Source organism: Chrysochloris asiatica, unplaced genomic scaffold (assembly GCF_000296735.1).
Source record: "Chrysochloris asiatica unplaced genomic scaffold, ChrAsi1.0 scaffold00168, whole genome shotgun sequence".
In the NCBI taxonomy this organism is placed as follows: Eukaryota; Metazoa; Chordata; class Mammalia; order Afrosoricida; family Chrysochloridae; genus Chrysochloris; species Chrysochloris asiatica.
The window spans coordinates 1,391,587-1,408,717 of NW_006408686.1; the positions used below are offsets into that span (position 1 = coordinate 1,391,587).

A 17,131-nucleotide genomic window follows, 5' to 3' on the forward strand; every position below is an offset into this window, starting at 1 on the left:
TGAACCACAGAGTTGGTGGTTCCAGCTCACCAGCTGCTCCTTGGAAACTCTATACAGTGTGTACAATGTCGTTATGGGTTGGGAACCAACTTGATGGCACTTAACAACAACACAAAAAAATAAACCTAAACCCAGTACTATTGGGTTTAAATTGATTTTGACACGTACAGTAGAAGTGCCCTGTAGACTAGCTATGGTTGAAAATCTTTACAGAATCATGACTGTCATCTATGTCTCCTGTGGTACGGCTGGTGAGCTTGAACCGCCAACCTTTTGTTGAGCAGCGAAGCACTTTAACCACTGCAACACCAAGGCTATTTTCCCTTTCCTGTTGTTGTTATTGTTAAGTGCCATCAAGTCGACTCCAACCCATAGTGACCTTGTACAGGGTTTCCGAGGAGTGGCTGGTGAGATTGAACCACTGGCGACTTTGGGGTTCATGCTGATTTTGAAGTTCAGCGCATTAACCCATTGTGCCACACCTGAACTCCCCTTCCCTAGGTACTTTCTAATCTTATTTTTCTATATATATATAGATTTGCCTGTTCTGGACATTTCCTGTAAATGGAATCATATAATACGTTACTTCTTTACTTTAGCATGTTTGAGGTTCATCCTCATGGTATCAGGGGACTTCAAAAAGTCTGAGGAGAAATGGAATGAAAAGATAATGGAATTTTTCCACAAACTTTCTGAGGACCCTTCATATTCATCTGCACTTCTTCCAACACAGATCGGTTTGTTCTTTTGGCAGCCCACGGCACTTTCAATATTCACTTCCAACACCATAACTCAAAAGCATGGCCAGAGTGCTCCTCGGAGGCCAGACTTTGTCTCTCACACTTCAGACATAGTGTCAGAAGGAACCAGTCGCTGAAGAAGGATATCATGTTTGGTAAGGTAGAGTGTCAGAGAAAAAGAGGAAGACCCCCAGAGCGAGATGGATTGGCCAAGTGGCAGCATCGATGGACTCAAGCGTGGCAACAATTGTGAGGTTGGCCCAGGACCGGGCAGTGTTTCATTCTGCTGTGCATAGGGTTGCTATGAGTTGGTACTAACTCGATGACACCTAACAACAACAACATATTCATCTAGAGTCCTGATGTGGCACCGTAAAATAAGCACTCAACCTCAAGGTTGGTTTGAACTGCAAGGTAGATGGTTCAAACTCACCAGCCGCTCCTTGGAAACCCTATACAGGATGGCACTTAACACCACCACCAATACCATATTCATCTGGAATAAAGAGAAAGTAAAAGACCTAAGATTCAGAGAAGGAATCTGAATACAGGATCTCATGTGTCTCCATTCACCTCAGCATCCACTGCCTTGAGGCCAGGGGAACTGGATGAAGCCAGGCGATCGTCACCAAACATTCTGATCAGGGACACCAAAACTGGATCCTGACAGAAAAGGAGAATAATATAGAATGAAACTGCAGACCTTTGAAGGATCCAGCTGGACCGGACCCACTGAGACTACAGCCCTAAGATGCTCTTCAAACCTTAAATTGAAAGGCTCTCCTGAAGTCACCTTTAAACTAACTGTTGTTGTTGTTGTTATGTGCCGTGGAGTCGGTTCCAACTCATAGCGACCCTGCATAGGGTTTCCGAGGCTGTGAATCTTTACGGGAACAAAAAGACTCATCTGTCTCCCGCGGAACAGCTGGTAGTTTCGAACTGCTGGCCGTGAGATTAGCAGCCCGATTTGTAACCACTACGCTACCAGAAGTCCTTTAAACTAGTAACAGTTTAACCCAAAGAATAAAGCTTTGAGCATATGTTTGTTTGTTTTTTAAAACTTTGTTTTCTAGTACCAACAAAACAAACATTTCATTGTGGATTGAGTGAAGGTTTACAGAGCAGATAGATCATCAGGTTTCCACTCCAGAAAGCACACACTTCCTTTCACTTCAGTGACTGCAATCCTCTCCATGAAACAGAAGTTTTCCACCTCCCTTCCTCCCTGTGGTTCACATCGGTTCTTCCTTCTTTCCCAGCTCTTCTGAATTGTGTCCTTAGGGTAAATGCTGCCCTTCGGATCTCCAACAGTTGACCATTCTATGCTATGACATTTAAAAAAAACTATCTATATAAGATTTTTTAAAAATCAACCAAAACAAAAAACCAAATTTGTGGCCATCAGGTCGATTCTGTGTAGGGTGTCTGAGGTGGTACATCTTTATGGGAGCAGAGAGCCTCATCTTTCACCTTGTAGTTAGCAGTCCAGTGCTTATCCTACAGTTGCATGAGGGCTCCTTACAAAGTCAATGGCCCTTTAAAAACGGGTGTGGGAAGGTGCGGGGGTGGGGGCAAGAGTCAACCAGAACAGAACACCCGTGTGAGGATCACAACCCTCATCCCTGATCAAGGAACTGGAATGGGAATGGTGTGCTTATTTTACAAACATACAACATTCATTTAAAAGGAGAAGCAAGAACTATTTGCAAAGCACTTAGAGCAAAGGGTCACAGGAAACAGGAGACCAGGGCTTACTAAATAAACACAGTGAGGGACCTATAATTAATTACACATGGCCTTCGGCACTCAGAAAGCACCCTGGTGGCACGGTGGTTAAAACGCCCAGCTGCTAACCCAAAAGTTGGAGGTTTGAACCCACCAGCTTCTCTGTGGAAGGAAGATGTGGCAGTTTGCTTCTGTACAAAGTCACTATGAGTTGGAACTCTCTCGGAAGGACAATGGGGTTGTGTGATGTGGGTTGCCTGGGGATGGGTGTGTGTGTGAGCTTGTATCCTGCCTAATAGTCAGCAGGCAGCCTCTCGGGCAGGAGGGCCAGCAACACGAACTTTCAGGAAGAAGCCATCAGGGAAGGCCCTAACCGTGGCCCAGCAGCATCTCGGGGGAATTCCTAGCGAGCCCCCGGACTGGAATCCAATGACGAGCTCTTCCCCTTGGGCGCTGGCTCCGCCCCATTCTAGCAGGGTGACCTGGTTTCCAAGTCAAGTTTCCTTCACTGCTATAGCAGGGGTTTCAGCCACCCTGCAGGATCTGTGTGACAATTCCACCCAACAACTTTCTCCTGGTGCTCTTGCGGCAGTAGCCACTTGAGCAGCCCTCTGCAGGCCCAATCCGGCTGTGAACGAGCAGCCAACATAAAAATCCGGACAAATATTCCGAGGAGGGGATCTCGGGGGCAATATATGGCTGAGGCTGAGGAAGAGTTGCCCCCTTTCCACAGGGCAGCCCTTTGCTGGTTCAGCCCAGTTTCCTGGGAAAGGAATGAAGAAATCAGATCTCCCCGTCAAAGTCCCCTCCTGCCCTCTGCAGGTCAGGCCACGCCCCCTCGCCCCGCGGTCTCCATGGCGTTAGTTCTAGGTAATAATTATTTGCTTCAATATTTGTCTTCCACACTGGACAGGCCCCAAAGAGCAAGCACCTGATTTGAAACCACACTTAGCACAGGACGGGTGGGGTGTTTAATGAGCACCCACTCCATGTCAAGCATCATTTCCCACCGGAGACCCAGCTGGGTAGGAAGGGCAGGGCATTGTTGTCAGAAGCAGGAAAATCATCCAGACCGGCAAGAGGGTGGAGACAAGGAGTTGGGTTCTGTCATGGAGGCAAGTGGGAACCATAAAGGGTTCTTCAGTCAGCAGTGATAAGCTAGAGGCCTGAAGGGGCGGTGGTGATGTGGACATCAAACTGGCCAGAAAAGATCTCAAAGAAAAGCCCAAGAGGTCAAGCCTGAAACTAGATAAGAGGGTGCTGACAGGATTTAGAAATGTTAGGGATTTAGTGGCATGAGTCCTGGTGTGGCACAGTCAGGTAAGTACTGATTGGTAACCACAGGTTGGTAGTTCAAACCCACCAGCCATTCCTTGGAAAGCCTACACACAGTCACCTTGAGTTGAAATTGACTTAACAGCACTTAACAACAGTGGTGGTGGTTATGTGCCATGGACTTGGTTCCGACTTATAGTGACCCTGTACAGGGTTTCCCAAGCTGTAAATCTTTACGGGAGCAGAAAGCCTCATCTTCCTCCCAAGGAACAGCTGGTAGTTTTGAACTGCTGACCTTGCAGTTCGCAGCTTGATCCATAACCACTACACTACAGGGAAAGGGACGGAGAATCCGGTTCTGCTGGCTGTGGGTGGCGTGTGCTGGATACCGGGACAGGTGCTTGCTCTCTAGAGGCTGACATTCCAATAAGAGCCAAGTATTTAGAGTGGCCCCTGAGGCCCTGTGCAATCTCCCAACCCCATCTTGCCCTCAGCTCCAACCTCTCCTCTCACCCTGGCTCACTCAGTTCCAGCCACACGGGTCCCCTTGCTCTTCCTCAAACATGCCAGGCAAGCCCCCACCTTAAGGCCTTCACACAGACGATCATCACCAAGGAACGTCAGGATTCCAAGTGGTACAACTGTTAAGCACTCAGCTGCTGACCAAAAGTTAGAAATCACTCGGCAGCTCTGCGGAAGGAAGACCTCTGCTTCCCAAAAGATGACAACCATGAAAAGCTTGTGGGCCGAATGTACACCATTACATGGGGTGGCTGTAAGTTGGACTCAGAAACCACTCAATGGCACCCAACAATAACAAGTAAAGCCATGGAGTCTGCAGGAGATGGGGCATCCCACATCTGATGGAAGGCTTCCTGGAAGAGGGGGCCTGAGGAGGATCTGCTTCCTTTATTCCTTATTCCTTTTCCAAGCAAGGGACAGGGCTTTAAACTGGTTCAAAAAAAAGGTTCACTAATTGCATAGCAACCAAATCTGTTGCCGGTGGTATTCTGACCCAGTGGTATTTTAGGAAACAAAAAAGTTGTGTCCTGCTCAAAGATGGTGGCCAACAGGGATGCTCTGAATGTGTGTTGCTCTCAAGAGTCCTGCCAATAACCCAATCTGCCGTATCAGGTTCCTGAAACTTTCAGAAGGGCTGCAGTTAGACCTTTGGAGAGCAACATATATTCAAAGTGGCGTGGTCGGCAGCCATCTTTGAGTGGGGCACAGCTGTTTGTCTCCTGTTGTTAAATGTCACTTTCAGAGACTCTGTATAAGGTTTCCGAGGAGGGTTGGTGGGTTTGAACTGCTAATCTTGCAGTTAGTTAGCAGTTGGGTGCTCATTCTACAGCACCACACTCGTACGCCGATTGTTTCCTTGTGCCATTGAGTTGATTAGACTACTAGTGACCCTGTATAGGGTTTCCGAGGAGTGACTGGTGGGTTTGAACTGCTGACCTTCCGACTCAAACTGACCTTGAAGCCCAGGGCATTATCCTGCAATGCCATACCAGGACTCCCAGTTTGTTTCCTGTTGTTGTTGTTAAGTGCCTTCGAGTCAGTTCCAACCCATGGCGACCCTGTATAGGGTTTCCGAGGAGCAGCTGGTGAGCTTGAACCGCCAACCTTGCAGTTCAAATGGCTTTGCAGTTTGGCGCATTAACCCACAGCACCACACTAGGACTCCAGTTTGTTTCCTACTGGGATCAACATACCACAGGCAACAGATTGAGTTGCTATGCAACATATTGGTGGGGGAGGTAGGGGAGGTGAGGGAAATCTTGTTTACTTCTGGCAATTCTGGAACCGGTTTGAACCGGTTCAGAAACCTGTCCAAGGAAGCCAAGTTTTAGACTGAGGGAGGGACTCCTTTATCTGGGATTTAAACTCCATGGAGACCCCATGTGTGCAGGAAGAACTGCGCTTCACAGGGTTTTCAGTAGCTGGTTTTTCTTTAGTAGATCAGGAGGGCTTTCTTCCAAATGCTAATCATTTGCACCATCTCTGGGCTCTCCCCAGGATGACAAAATCCTCATTGCCTGACTCAGGGACCCTACAGAACAAAATAGAACTCTGCCCCATCCAGAGTTTCCAAGGCTGTAAATCTATGGAAACACATTGCCTCATCTTTCTCCTTGGACTGGGCTAGTGGGTTTGGTGGGTTCACGTGGACTTTGAGTAAGCAGATGAGCACTTTATCACTTCATCGCCAAGGATCCTTCTAAAAATGCTAACTTTCTTTCCCTAGATGGTCACGTGGCTCTCCCCTTTCTGCCCAATTACCCTGTCACCTTACCCTGTGTCCCATTCTGTGTGTAGCTCTCAGCTCATGTTATTGTAAAGTGCCTACTGAGACCCTATAGCACAGAGTTCGTTCTAACTTATAGCTACCCTTTATAGGGTTTCCAAGGAGCAGCTGGGGGTTTGAACCACTGACCTCTCACCACATAACATTACTAAATTCATACCCCCTTGAGAACATCAGCTTCACAAGGGCAGGGATGTCCTTCTTCTATTACTCACAGCTGCGCCCCAGTAGCTACATAGTATTGTGGTTGTTAAGTGCCGTCGAGACGGTTCTGACTCATAGTGACCCTGTATAGGGTTTCTGAGGAGCGGGTTGTGAGCTTGAACCGCCGACCTGGAGGTTAAAGTGACTTTGCAGTCCAGCGCATTAACGCACATTAACGCCATACCAGGACTCCCCAAGCCAGGACAGGTGCTTAATAAACAGTTACAGAATGAGCAAATGAACCAGGTTCTAGAATCCCCATTGCTTCAAAATTCCCATAAGTTTCTAACTCTGAATATGACTATGGGGCTAAGTTCATTTTTTAAGGAATTTCCATTCCAGTCAAATACTCAGAAAGGAAACCTGGGAATTATTTCTGTCTCATTACTTTCTCTTTCAACCCACGTGCAGTCCTCTCAGCTCCATCTTTAAAACATGTCCATGATCTGACCCTGTCTCACTCCTCTGTTACCTCACAAGAAAGAAAAAATGAAACAAAAAAAAAAAGATGCTGTTGTGTCATCTGTGAGTCATGGATATCCCATGTGTGTCAGAGCAGAACCGTGGGCTTCACAGGCTTTACAATGGCTGAGTTTTCAGAAGTAGGTCAGTCAGGGCATTCTTCCAAGGCACCCCTGGGTGCACTTGAACCTCTAGCCTTTGGCTTGCAGCTGAACAAGTTAACTGTTTGTACCACCCACTGCTCCCAGCCTGGCCTAACCCTGTCACGTGGAGCCTGGACTATGATGTCAACCTCCACTATCCACTCCTACCCACATACAATCAATCCGAGGGATCCTATGATTGCCTCTGTCAGGTCAGCTCGTCCCTCCTCTCTGCTCAGAGCCCTCCTGTCTTTCCCTGGCTACCACCTTGCTCCGAAAAAGAAAAGAAACAAGTCTTTCCAGTGGCCCATGAGGCACTGCACAGTCTCTCAGTCCTCATTGCCCACCCTCTCCACCTGCTACTCATTCGGCTCCAGACACCCTGGGTCCCTCACCCTCACTATTCCTCAAATCCACTATGCAGGGTCTCCACCTCAGGGCCTTTGCACCTGCTATTCCATCCTCCAAGAATGTGTTGTTCGCTACAGGTTGGCCTGGCTCCCTCTACGCTCCCTTCAGGTGTTGTCCAGTCCACCCTTGACCACTTTACTGACAATATCTCCCTGATTCTGTGTATCTGTTCTCATTTCCTCATAGTTCCTATCACGTAGGTCATGTGTGTCTCTTCCACGAGAATAACAGCTCTGGGGCAGCAGGGATCTTTGTCTTGCTCCATGCTGGATACCCCCCACAGTCTAGCACAGTGCCTGGCACACAAGAAGAGCCACACAAATAGGTCTTTACAATGCTGATGGGCAAGCAAGTGAACATGAGGATCACACAGGCTGAGACTGAGTTAGGATTTGGGGGCTTTGTGTCCTAAGGGCATTGGGGAGCCATAGAAAGTGATAGGCAGAGGGAGGACCAAGGTTAGCTTTGTGCTTTAGGAAGATCCCTCAGAATGGTTTGGAAGGGAAAGACAGGGGCAGGGATCCAGGGGACAGGAGATATCTGGATCAGGGTGGGGGGCTGAGAAGATGAGGAGGCAGGGAAAATGAATGCAAGAGGCTAGCTGGTCAGGAGTGGGAACCCTGGTGTCCAGCACACTTGGAGTGGGTGCCTATCACTTTGACCTTGGCCGGGATGTGGCCAGCGCTTTAGCGGAGAGGAAGGGTGGCGTGGGAACACCAGCCTCCTGCAGCTTCCCCAGACAAGCTAGTCTTCAAGAGATGGCAGCTGGGTCCTGACACACTTCCTCTCCTGGTGGCCCAGGCCTGCAGGCTTCCTGCCACAGGAGAGGAGGGGATAGTGGGGCCAGTTATAAACTAAGGGGAGTTCTTTAGGAACATGGGAACAGAGAGACCCAGGGCTGGGGAAACCACGGCTCATGGAATCCTAGAAGAAGAGGAGGCCAGGAGCAAATGACAGGACTCTTGGGTCTGAGGAAGGATGGAGCTGGGGGTTGGGACTTCTAGAACCTGGGGAGGAAGAATTAGAAGTGGGCTTCTGGATTGGCTGGCTCTACAGGGCTTGGGTTCCCCAACCGCAGACGTATAAAACCTCAGTGACCCACCCCACACCCCATCACATAGCGTGGCCCTTGAAGGTCTGTGTGCTTTGAGCCCTGGCCTCAGCTGCTGCCTCAGCCACCTCGTTAATGAATTAATTGCATTCTTCACAGTGTCCACCCCCGCAGCGGAAATCCAGGAGCCGGTCTGGGGGGTGGGAAGCAGGGGCAGGCAGGATATAGGGCTGTCCATCTCTCTCTCTGGCGCTCGGCCCCTCCCTCCCTGCTTCCTCAGTCTGTGTGACTTGGGGGAGGCTGTCACTCAGCTAGGGAAGACCTAGAGCTGAGGGTTCTCTGCTTTCTGCAGGGGCTAGGGCTCCCCTGTGGGCTGTGTCCCCTCTTGAAGACTCCCACCTCCCCTCCTTGCACTTTCCATTGCTTGTTGTTATTGTTAAGTGCCCTTGAGTCGATTCTGACCCATAGCGACCCTGTATTGGGCGTCCAAGGAGCAGCTGGTAAGCTTGAACTGCCGACCTTGCAGTTTAAACAGCTTTGCAGTCTGGCGCATTAACCCACAGTGCCACGCCACATCACTTAGAAGTTTTACTCTCTCAAGTGTCTCTGCATCTGGTTCAAAGGGTCTTGTCTCTGCCTGCTCTGTGTCTCTCACTCCCTGAATTTTGCCAGATGCTGTGGGGGCACACAAAGTGTCTACTAACTTAAAAGGCTGGCAGCTCAAACCCATTCAGGGGTGCTATGGAAAAAAGTGTGGTCTCCTTCTGGGGTAAAGTATACAGCCAAAAAAATCCTGTGGAGCACAGTTCTACTCTGACACTTACAAGGCCACCAGGAAATAATATTGACTCCAAGGGTTTGGTTTTGCGGATCTTTTTTGTCTCTTTGCTTCTCAGAGTCTCTGCTGCTATATGACTTAGGGTCTTATCTGTATCTTCCAGGGTCCCTGCACTGTTCCCTGCTCCTCTCATATTTTGTCCCTTTTTTTTTTCTTCTAAGTTTTAGAGCTACAACTCATATACTGTACAATTCACTTTTTAAAAGTATACAATTCAGTGGCTTTGAGAATTTTCAGAGTTGTTTCTCATTGATATCACCATAGTCAATTTTAGAACATATCATGATTGAATTATGTCACCACACCCCAAAAAAAAGAAAATATGTCAACAGTGACTCAATGGTATGTAATCATGTAAACCCCCTATGACGTGATCTGATATGATCAGCCAATCAGTTTGCTGGAGTTTATGATGATCACAGCCCTGATCCCAGGTGAGGGGAGTTTTCCTGGGGAGTGTCCGGTATCACCTTTTAGCTTATAAGAGATCAAAGGACAGAGCAATAAACACTGGAAGTTGAAAGGATCTTCCCCCAGAGCTTACAGAGAAAGTCTTTTCCTAGAGTTGGCACCTTGAATTCAGCTCCTAAACAAACTACGTGAGAATGATGCATTATGGGAAAGGATGAATTTGTTACAGCCATCCACATGGGGTGTTTTTGTTATAGCAGCACTCAGAGAAGCTGATACAGAACATTTTCATCAGTCCAAGAGTTCCCCCGTCACCCTCAGCTGTTGTCAGTCTGGTCTCTCTCTGACATATGAGGTTTTACAGGTCTGGATCTCCCAGTCTGTGGAATCTATTGGCTTTCTGCCTCAGATTTTTGGGGCCTCCAATCTCTCCAAGTCTCTGTTTACATCTCTCAGGGACTCTTGCTTTTCTCAGCCTCTCACCCCGAGAAGGGCTCGAATCCCTGTTCCAGCCAGAGCTGAATCCCCTTTTCTCCTCCCTCTCAGGCTCCATTTCTTAGTGTCTCAGGGACATTAAAAATGTAACAGCGTTCAGGCGGGGGAGCTGGCCCATGTGCCTGACACCCTGTCCCTCCTGTGTCCACCACTCCCTGTGGCCCACACACTGCTGGCCTTGAGGCTCATCTGTATACTGACCTCCCTGCCTGGGTCATGGATGGCATCACCAACCCTTCCCACCTGTCCCCAGACCTCGCCCTATCCACACCTCAATTTATTTCTGACCACAACCTCCTCCTATTGGTTTCTGTTTCCTATCCATTATTTGTGTCCCTATCCTTAGGCCTCTAGTCTGTTCTGTATCTCTCCCTGCGACTCCATCCTCGGCTCACCCTTCCCCAAAGTCCATGAGCAGATACCGCCCCACTTCCCCTCTGCCCAGTCCCCCTTGCCTAATGAGAGGAGACAGCCAGATCTGCAGACCGTTTTTACCCATCTCCCTCCACCCTCTCTACCACGGATGAACAGTGATCATGGATGAACCGTGAACCGTGAACCCTGGGAAGGCGAGGAGAAAGGAGGGGGACCAGCAGGAAGGAGGCCCTGCAGGGCCAGCTGGGGCTCCCTCATCTTCTGGGGAGGCCCAAGAAGAGGTAGAAGGGAGAGACAGACAGGCAGACAGGCTGGGAGAAGGAAAGAGAGTAAGAACTTCAGTGAGTCCTGAAGGGAGAGACAGAAAGAGCAAAAGGAAAAAGACAGAAATGAAGAGAGAAAGAAGATGGCGAGGAGGGAGAAAAGAAGGCAAGAGATCCAGAGAGTGGAAGGGCAAAGTCAAAATCAACCAGCAGAGAGCTGAGGCAGGAGACTCCAGGGTCAGCTGAGAGGACCGGGTGCTAAGAACTTCCACACAGAGCTAGGGGGACTTCTGAATCCTTCACCATAGCCTGGCAGAGCAGGGATTGTTTGAAGAAGGCTCAGAAGGGCTCCCACCTAGCTGAACAGAACTGAGAAAGGGTTGGAAGAGCTAAAAGCGGAGGCTCCGGTACCCCCAGAAAAGTGGCTTATCCATTTTAAATTTCTGTTTCCTCATTTGCAAAACGGGAATAGAACTTTCTGAGAAAGCCATCTAGAACCTTCCATGCGATAGGTCTGGGACTGATGAGTACTAGGCACTTACTCAGAGGGAGGGGATGGTAGGGGCAGTCCCTAGCTCCGGTATAGACTGACTCAGACACATTCTGTGGGGAACAGACACCTGAGAGTTGGCTGGGGGGGGGGGGGGGGGGGGGGGGGGGGGGGGGGGGGGGGGGGGGGGGGGGGGGGGGGGGGGGGGGGGGGGGGGGGGGGGGGGGAGTGTCCTTGCAACCCTCCCCCCCTACCCTCTACATATACACACACACTTGGAGTATCCACGCAACTTGGAGTAAACAGCTGGGTCACCTGCAGGGGGCGGGACCTGCACTTCCTCCACCTGTTCCCTCCCAGCCCCTCCCTCCCCAGGGGGCCTCGCCCACCCAGAGGGGATGGGGGAAGGAGGGAGGATTGGGCCTAGAGCAGAGGGAGTGGTGGTGGGGATTAGGGCGGTGGCTCCTCCCTTTAGTGGCTTCGAGGACAAAGGCATAGCTAGAGGAAAGATAAGGTCCCGAAACCTGGAGTTCAGAACCTAGAATCAAGTCTGGAGAACGAGCCTCGCCCCGCCCAACTCAGCTAAAGCGAAACCGGGAAAAGTTCCCCTGGGAGGTCCCGGCCAACCACCTCACTCATCCCACCCCCGCTCACACCGGAGAGGGAGCGGTCCTTCTCTTCTACTGGGACCCAGCTGACCCAGTCTTCCTCTGGATATCTGGAACCAGAGAGACGGTGTCCCTGCCCACAGATACACCTGGATCTCAAGCGACATTTTTCTGCCCATAATGAAATCTGAAGCCCATGAAAACTGACCTTCCACCTCCACAGAATTCTACCTAACACCCAGGAGACAGAGCCCCTCGGCCCACAATAAAATCTGGAACCCACAAGCTTGAAACACCCCCTAGGTTCTATTTCTACCTGGACCCCATTTAACTGAGCCCCTGGTCATAATTCTACCTGGGACCAAGGAGACAGAGACCCTGGTCCCGAATTTTTCTAGCGCCCAGGAGTTTTCTCCAGCCCCTTGTTTTCTGGGGCCCATGAGAAGAACCTGGGTTAAATCCCCCTCCAAGCCCTCCCTCAGGTCGCCCGGACTCTCCTCTACGACCCTCCGAGAGATCCCAAATCCGGACTCCCATCCTTCTTCTCGAGGTCAACATTAAGCCTCCTGCCCTCAGTACTCAGGCTGGGAGAGAAGGGAATAGGGGGAGGTGGTCTGCCACAACACGGAGACCCTCCTACTGGGAGGGGGGAGACATTCCCTACATTCCTGAGTAGGGAAGCAGAGACGGAAACCCGGATCCGGGTTAACTGAACGGCGCAGGATGGGGAGGGGGCGCGAGGCCTGTGGCCAACCTAGAGTTTAACCCTTTCGGTGGCAGGATCGGAGAGAGGGGAAGGGAGGGACAGAAGTTGGGATTAAGAATGGGGGTGGGGTGGGTGGGATGCAAAGAAGAGTCAGCCAGAAGGAGACTCAGTGAACGGCGAGTGGGGGAGGGTCCCAGCGTGGGAAAACTCCCCAGGGCTGTCCGCGATCTCTCACCGGTTTTCCAGAGCAGAGGCAGCAGCAGCGACAGCAGCAGCGTCGGAGACGATTTCGACGGCCGGAGGGCTGCGGCCCGGGCCATGGAGGGCCCGGGAAGGGACTGGGCCCCGGTAGGGAGCCGCGGGCCACTAGGCGAGCACCAATCAGGTTGGGCGGGGGAGCAGGTGCCTGAAGGTCTCCGGCTCCAGGCCGGTTATTGCCGCGCTCTGCCTTCCAGCGGCTGCTCCCCCGGCCCCTGGCTCTGTTCGGGCTTTTCGGACACTCTGACGTCACAGGACCCACCCCTTTGCTGCTGGTCCCGCCTAGTGGACCCTGGCTCCGGCCCCGCCCCCTCTTGGGAATCTTTGCGGATCTGGTCAACAAGATTCAACCCCTGCACCTCCCAGGATTCCACACCCGCCCAGCGCAGGACTCTGACCCCCTACCCTTCTCAAGGCTCCACACTTGTTCCCTCGGCGGACTCTGACCCCGCCCCTTCCTTCAGATCCTGACCCCGCCCCCTCCCGAGGTCTTCATCTCTCCCCCTCCCCCAGATCAGGACCCGCTCCTTTCCCGGATCCTGACCCAGCCCCTTCCCGGGGTTCTTCGCTCCTCTCCAGGAATCTATGCTCGCCCCTCGTCCACGATCCTATCCGTATCCCTCTCAGTGTTCAACACTCCCCTTTTGGGTATTATATCCTTGCTCCTAAAGTGTTCTAACCACGCGCACCCTTTGCACCCGAAGTGGTCCTCCTCCCCCACTGCCCGTCCGTATCCCCCCCTCAATCTGCTGGAAGATCAGCTAAAGCCTTCATTCTCCTCCTTTGGCGCTTCCGGCCGCCACGGCTCGCGTGAAGCCACGCCCCTAGGTGCAGTCCTGCCCACCTGCTCCCGGGTTTTCCTTCAGGCCTTTAGGAGCGCTGTTCCGCCTGGTGTCAAGCCAGTTTAAAGTTTTAACCTGTCCCCCTCAGCTTTGGCCCTCCCCTCACACCTGCGCGAAGCACGTGGGTTCTAGGAGACACGCCCCCTCTGGGCCCCGCCCCCACGGATACACACACACACACACACACACACACACACACACACGTCCCCGGCTGCCCAGTTCTTGCCCACCCACGGTCCAGTCTCTGTGGGCAGCTCACAGCATCCCCTTGGCCCTGTATAATCACTGCCTCGGACTCTGGGTGGCGCTGCGTCGTTTGTCTCGATTTCTCTCCGCCTCGCTTAATGTTTCTGCCTTTCTGTCTCTCTTACTATCGGGGGTTTCCCTCTTCGACCTTGTGTCTCTCTGTCTCTGGGTCTCTCGGGCCCTCACCCCGGTGTCGATCTGTGTTTCTGTCACTGTTTCTGGGTCGCGTGGTTCCCGTGTCTTTCTGATTCCATCTCTGTGTCTCTCTCTCCCTCCTTGAGTCTCCGTGTGTCTCCCTGGCCTTGTCTCTTTCTGCGTCTCTATGTGTCTCTGCGTCTTGTTTCTTTCGCGGTGTCTCCTTCGATGTCTCTGTTCTGTCTCACACCGCCTTCCAGCATCCGCATCTCTTCCCCCACACCGCCTACTTACCTCAGTCGCTCACCAGGGGGCAGCACAGACCGGGCCCAGAATGGGGCTGGGCTAGGGTCCAGCCTCCAGTCCCGCTGGTCCCTCCCCGTGTCCTTGTCCCACTTCTCCTATCTCCCCAGACTCCCGCCGCTGCTTGCCTCTTTGTGTCTCTCCCTCTGACTTGGCCCCTTTGTCTCTCCCTGGAGGCTCCCGCTCCTCCCCACCCCCACCTACCTCTTCACATTCCTCAGACTGCCTGGGGGAGCTGGTGAGGGTGAGAGTGGGGGGCGGAGGGAGAGGTGCCTCCATTTCTTGAGGGCGAGAAGCTGATCAGCTGGGGAGGGAGGGTTGTGCTTGGGGGGGATTCTTGCCCTAGCAACAATGACCAACCCTAGGTGGACAAATCGCCAGGAGTGGAAATCTCCCAACCCGAGTTCAAGTTCTGGTAGTTATACTATTAAATAGATGAAAGACTTCTATAAACCAGGCCCTAATCTGAGTGCTCTCCATGAGGACAAGAGGGCTTCAAAACGTTCCTGAAAAAATGGAATTGAAACATGCTGGAATTTTTCCACCATCTTTTTAAAGCTCTGCCTATGATTTCGGAGAATTTACACAGCGCACTAAGTGATAAGGTAAACTGGACTTGGCCCAAAGTCACAGTTAGAAAATGGCTGACGCAGAACTGACATGTTCTAAGCACTTTGCCTTAGTTAATGTCTCAGAAGAATCCCCTAAAGAGGATACTTACTATTAGTATACTCAGTTAATTTCACTGAAAAGTAAACTGAACCATCCAGCGGCTGTTTGTCCCAGCCCTCCCACCCAACAAGGCTGAAATTTGAATTTTGACAACCTAGTACCTTTCAGTTGACTCTGACTCAAACAGATTCTACAGAGCGGAGCAGAACGCCTCCTTAGGGTTTCTGAGACTGTTATGTACCAGAGGTATCTTTCTCCTGAGGATCGGCTGGTGGGTTTGAACCACCAACTTTGCAGTTAGCAGTCCAACACTTACCCCACTCCACCACCAGAACTCAGGCTGTGCTTTTTATTATCTATGCCATCTGAATTCCAGTTACTGTGGATGAAGGGCCTTTAAAAAATTCATGGGGAAAAGTGGAATTGATAACGGAACTTTTCCACGAACTTTTGGAAGCCATCTTGTATTTCAAGCTTGGCATTGGTCTGGGGGGAGGTTGCTTTGACAAATCAACTAATCATATCCTGTCAAGCTGATTCTGACTCATGAGGACCCTCATGTTTTACAAACTAGAATTGAGTTCCACAGGCCTTCTTGTCTGTAATCATTATGGAAGCAGCTTTCTAGATCTTTCTTCCTTGGTGCTTCTGGGTAGTTTGAACCCCCAATCTTTAGGTTGTGGGACCTAAAGAAGAAAACTCCATTTTCTACCTGGGCTAGAGCACGTCTGCCTGTCTCAGAAATGTGCCTGGTCAGTTAGTACCAGACGGAGATGACCCTCTTCCTCTACGAGCCATAAAAGAAAGCCTATACATTCCTGACAGCCCCAAGGCTAAATAATGTATGTCTTCCTTACCCCAATTAAGCTGTCCTAGGTATAGATAATGGCCAATCAAATCGTGTTGCCCCATACCTTACCAAGTGTAAGCCAATCCTAGAGAAGTTAAGTAGAAGAACCCCGAACCTGTTTGTAAACTCTATAAAAAACCCCACCAACAAAGAGTTCCAAAGAGTTCGGGGCTCTAACCCTAATCCGCTGCGTCGTCGGATACTGATGGAGTCCTGGCTCGAGCCTGAATAAACAACCCTTGTGCACTTGCATCAGTGTCAGATCCTGGGTGATCTCTGGGGACCCTGAATTCTGGGCATAACGAGGTTAGCAGCTTAGTATACCGTTTGCACCATCAGGGACCTTGCCATTTCATAATAAACACATTCTAATTGTGTGACGCTGTGGGTTAATGCATTGGACTGCAAGGTCGGTTTGAACTGCAAGGTTGGCGGTTCAAGCTCACCAACCACTCCTTGGAAATCCTAAGGTGGTGGTTATGCGCCATGGAATCGGTTCTGACTCATAGCAACCCTGAGGCTGTAAATCTTTACGGGAGCAGAAAGCCTCATCTTTCCCCTGTGGAACCACTAGTAGTTTTGAACTGTTGACCTTGAGATCTGCAGCCCGACTCCTCCTCGTAGCCGCTACACTACCAGAGTTCCTTTGGAAACCCTATACAGGGTCGCTATGAGTTGCAACCGACTGGAAGGCATTTAACAATAACCATCTCTGTCTTTCTTTCCCCAGCCTGGGGCCAGCCTGGGGGGCCAAGACCTCCAGATTTTAGCACCAGCCTTGCCACTAACTTGTTTCGCAAGTTCTACAAGTACTGGTCCAAATTGGGTTGGGCCACTGTTCCTTTCTTACTCAAAAGATTCAGTCTTCAGAGAAACTTCCAGGAAGGCCTCTCATTAGCTCCTCTTCTGGCCTCAATGGGTCAGCGTCTCCTGGCTGTTCTCTGGGGAGGATGGGCTGGAGGTTACTACTATTGAAGAGTCTGCTGTTACGGTTGAAGATTTATAACCCCGACAACCCTAGGAAACAGTTCTGCTCTTGTCCTATAAGGTCGCTATGAGTCAGAAGGGCAATGGTTTGCGGGTTGGGTCTCCCACAGGGCACATGCATTAAGTCTGGGTTCTGTTGTTTGTTGACAAGACTGGGTGAGTCCAGTGTCAAAGAATCCCAAAAGTGGCACTTCACTGAAGACGCAGGGACGCCAGGCCAAGGACTTCCTGATAGGGTTGTAGAGAGAACACCAAACATTTTACCTGTCTTTCTCCATTCCTCCAGAAGTTGTTGTTGTTGTCAGGTGCCATCAAGTCCGAACTGACTCATAG

At 50.9% G+C, this 17,131-nt stretch overlaps 1 protein-coding gene across 1 annotated transcript in view; it reads right to left on the minus strand.

The window, feature by feature from the left end:
- Positions 1 to 12,825, minus strand: part of PVRL2 (poliovirus receptor-related 2 (herpesvirus entry mediator B)) — a 43,674-nt gene extending 30,849 nt beyond the window's left edge. The window contains exon 1 of the mRNA XM_006871481.1: positions 12,741 to 12,825. Coding sequence (XP_006871543.1) covers positions 12,741 to 12,825 — 85 coding nt within the window. The remainder of the gene's footprint in view (positions 1 to 12,740) is intronic.
- Positions 12,826 to 17,131: the final 4,306 nt, after the last annotated feature.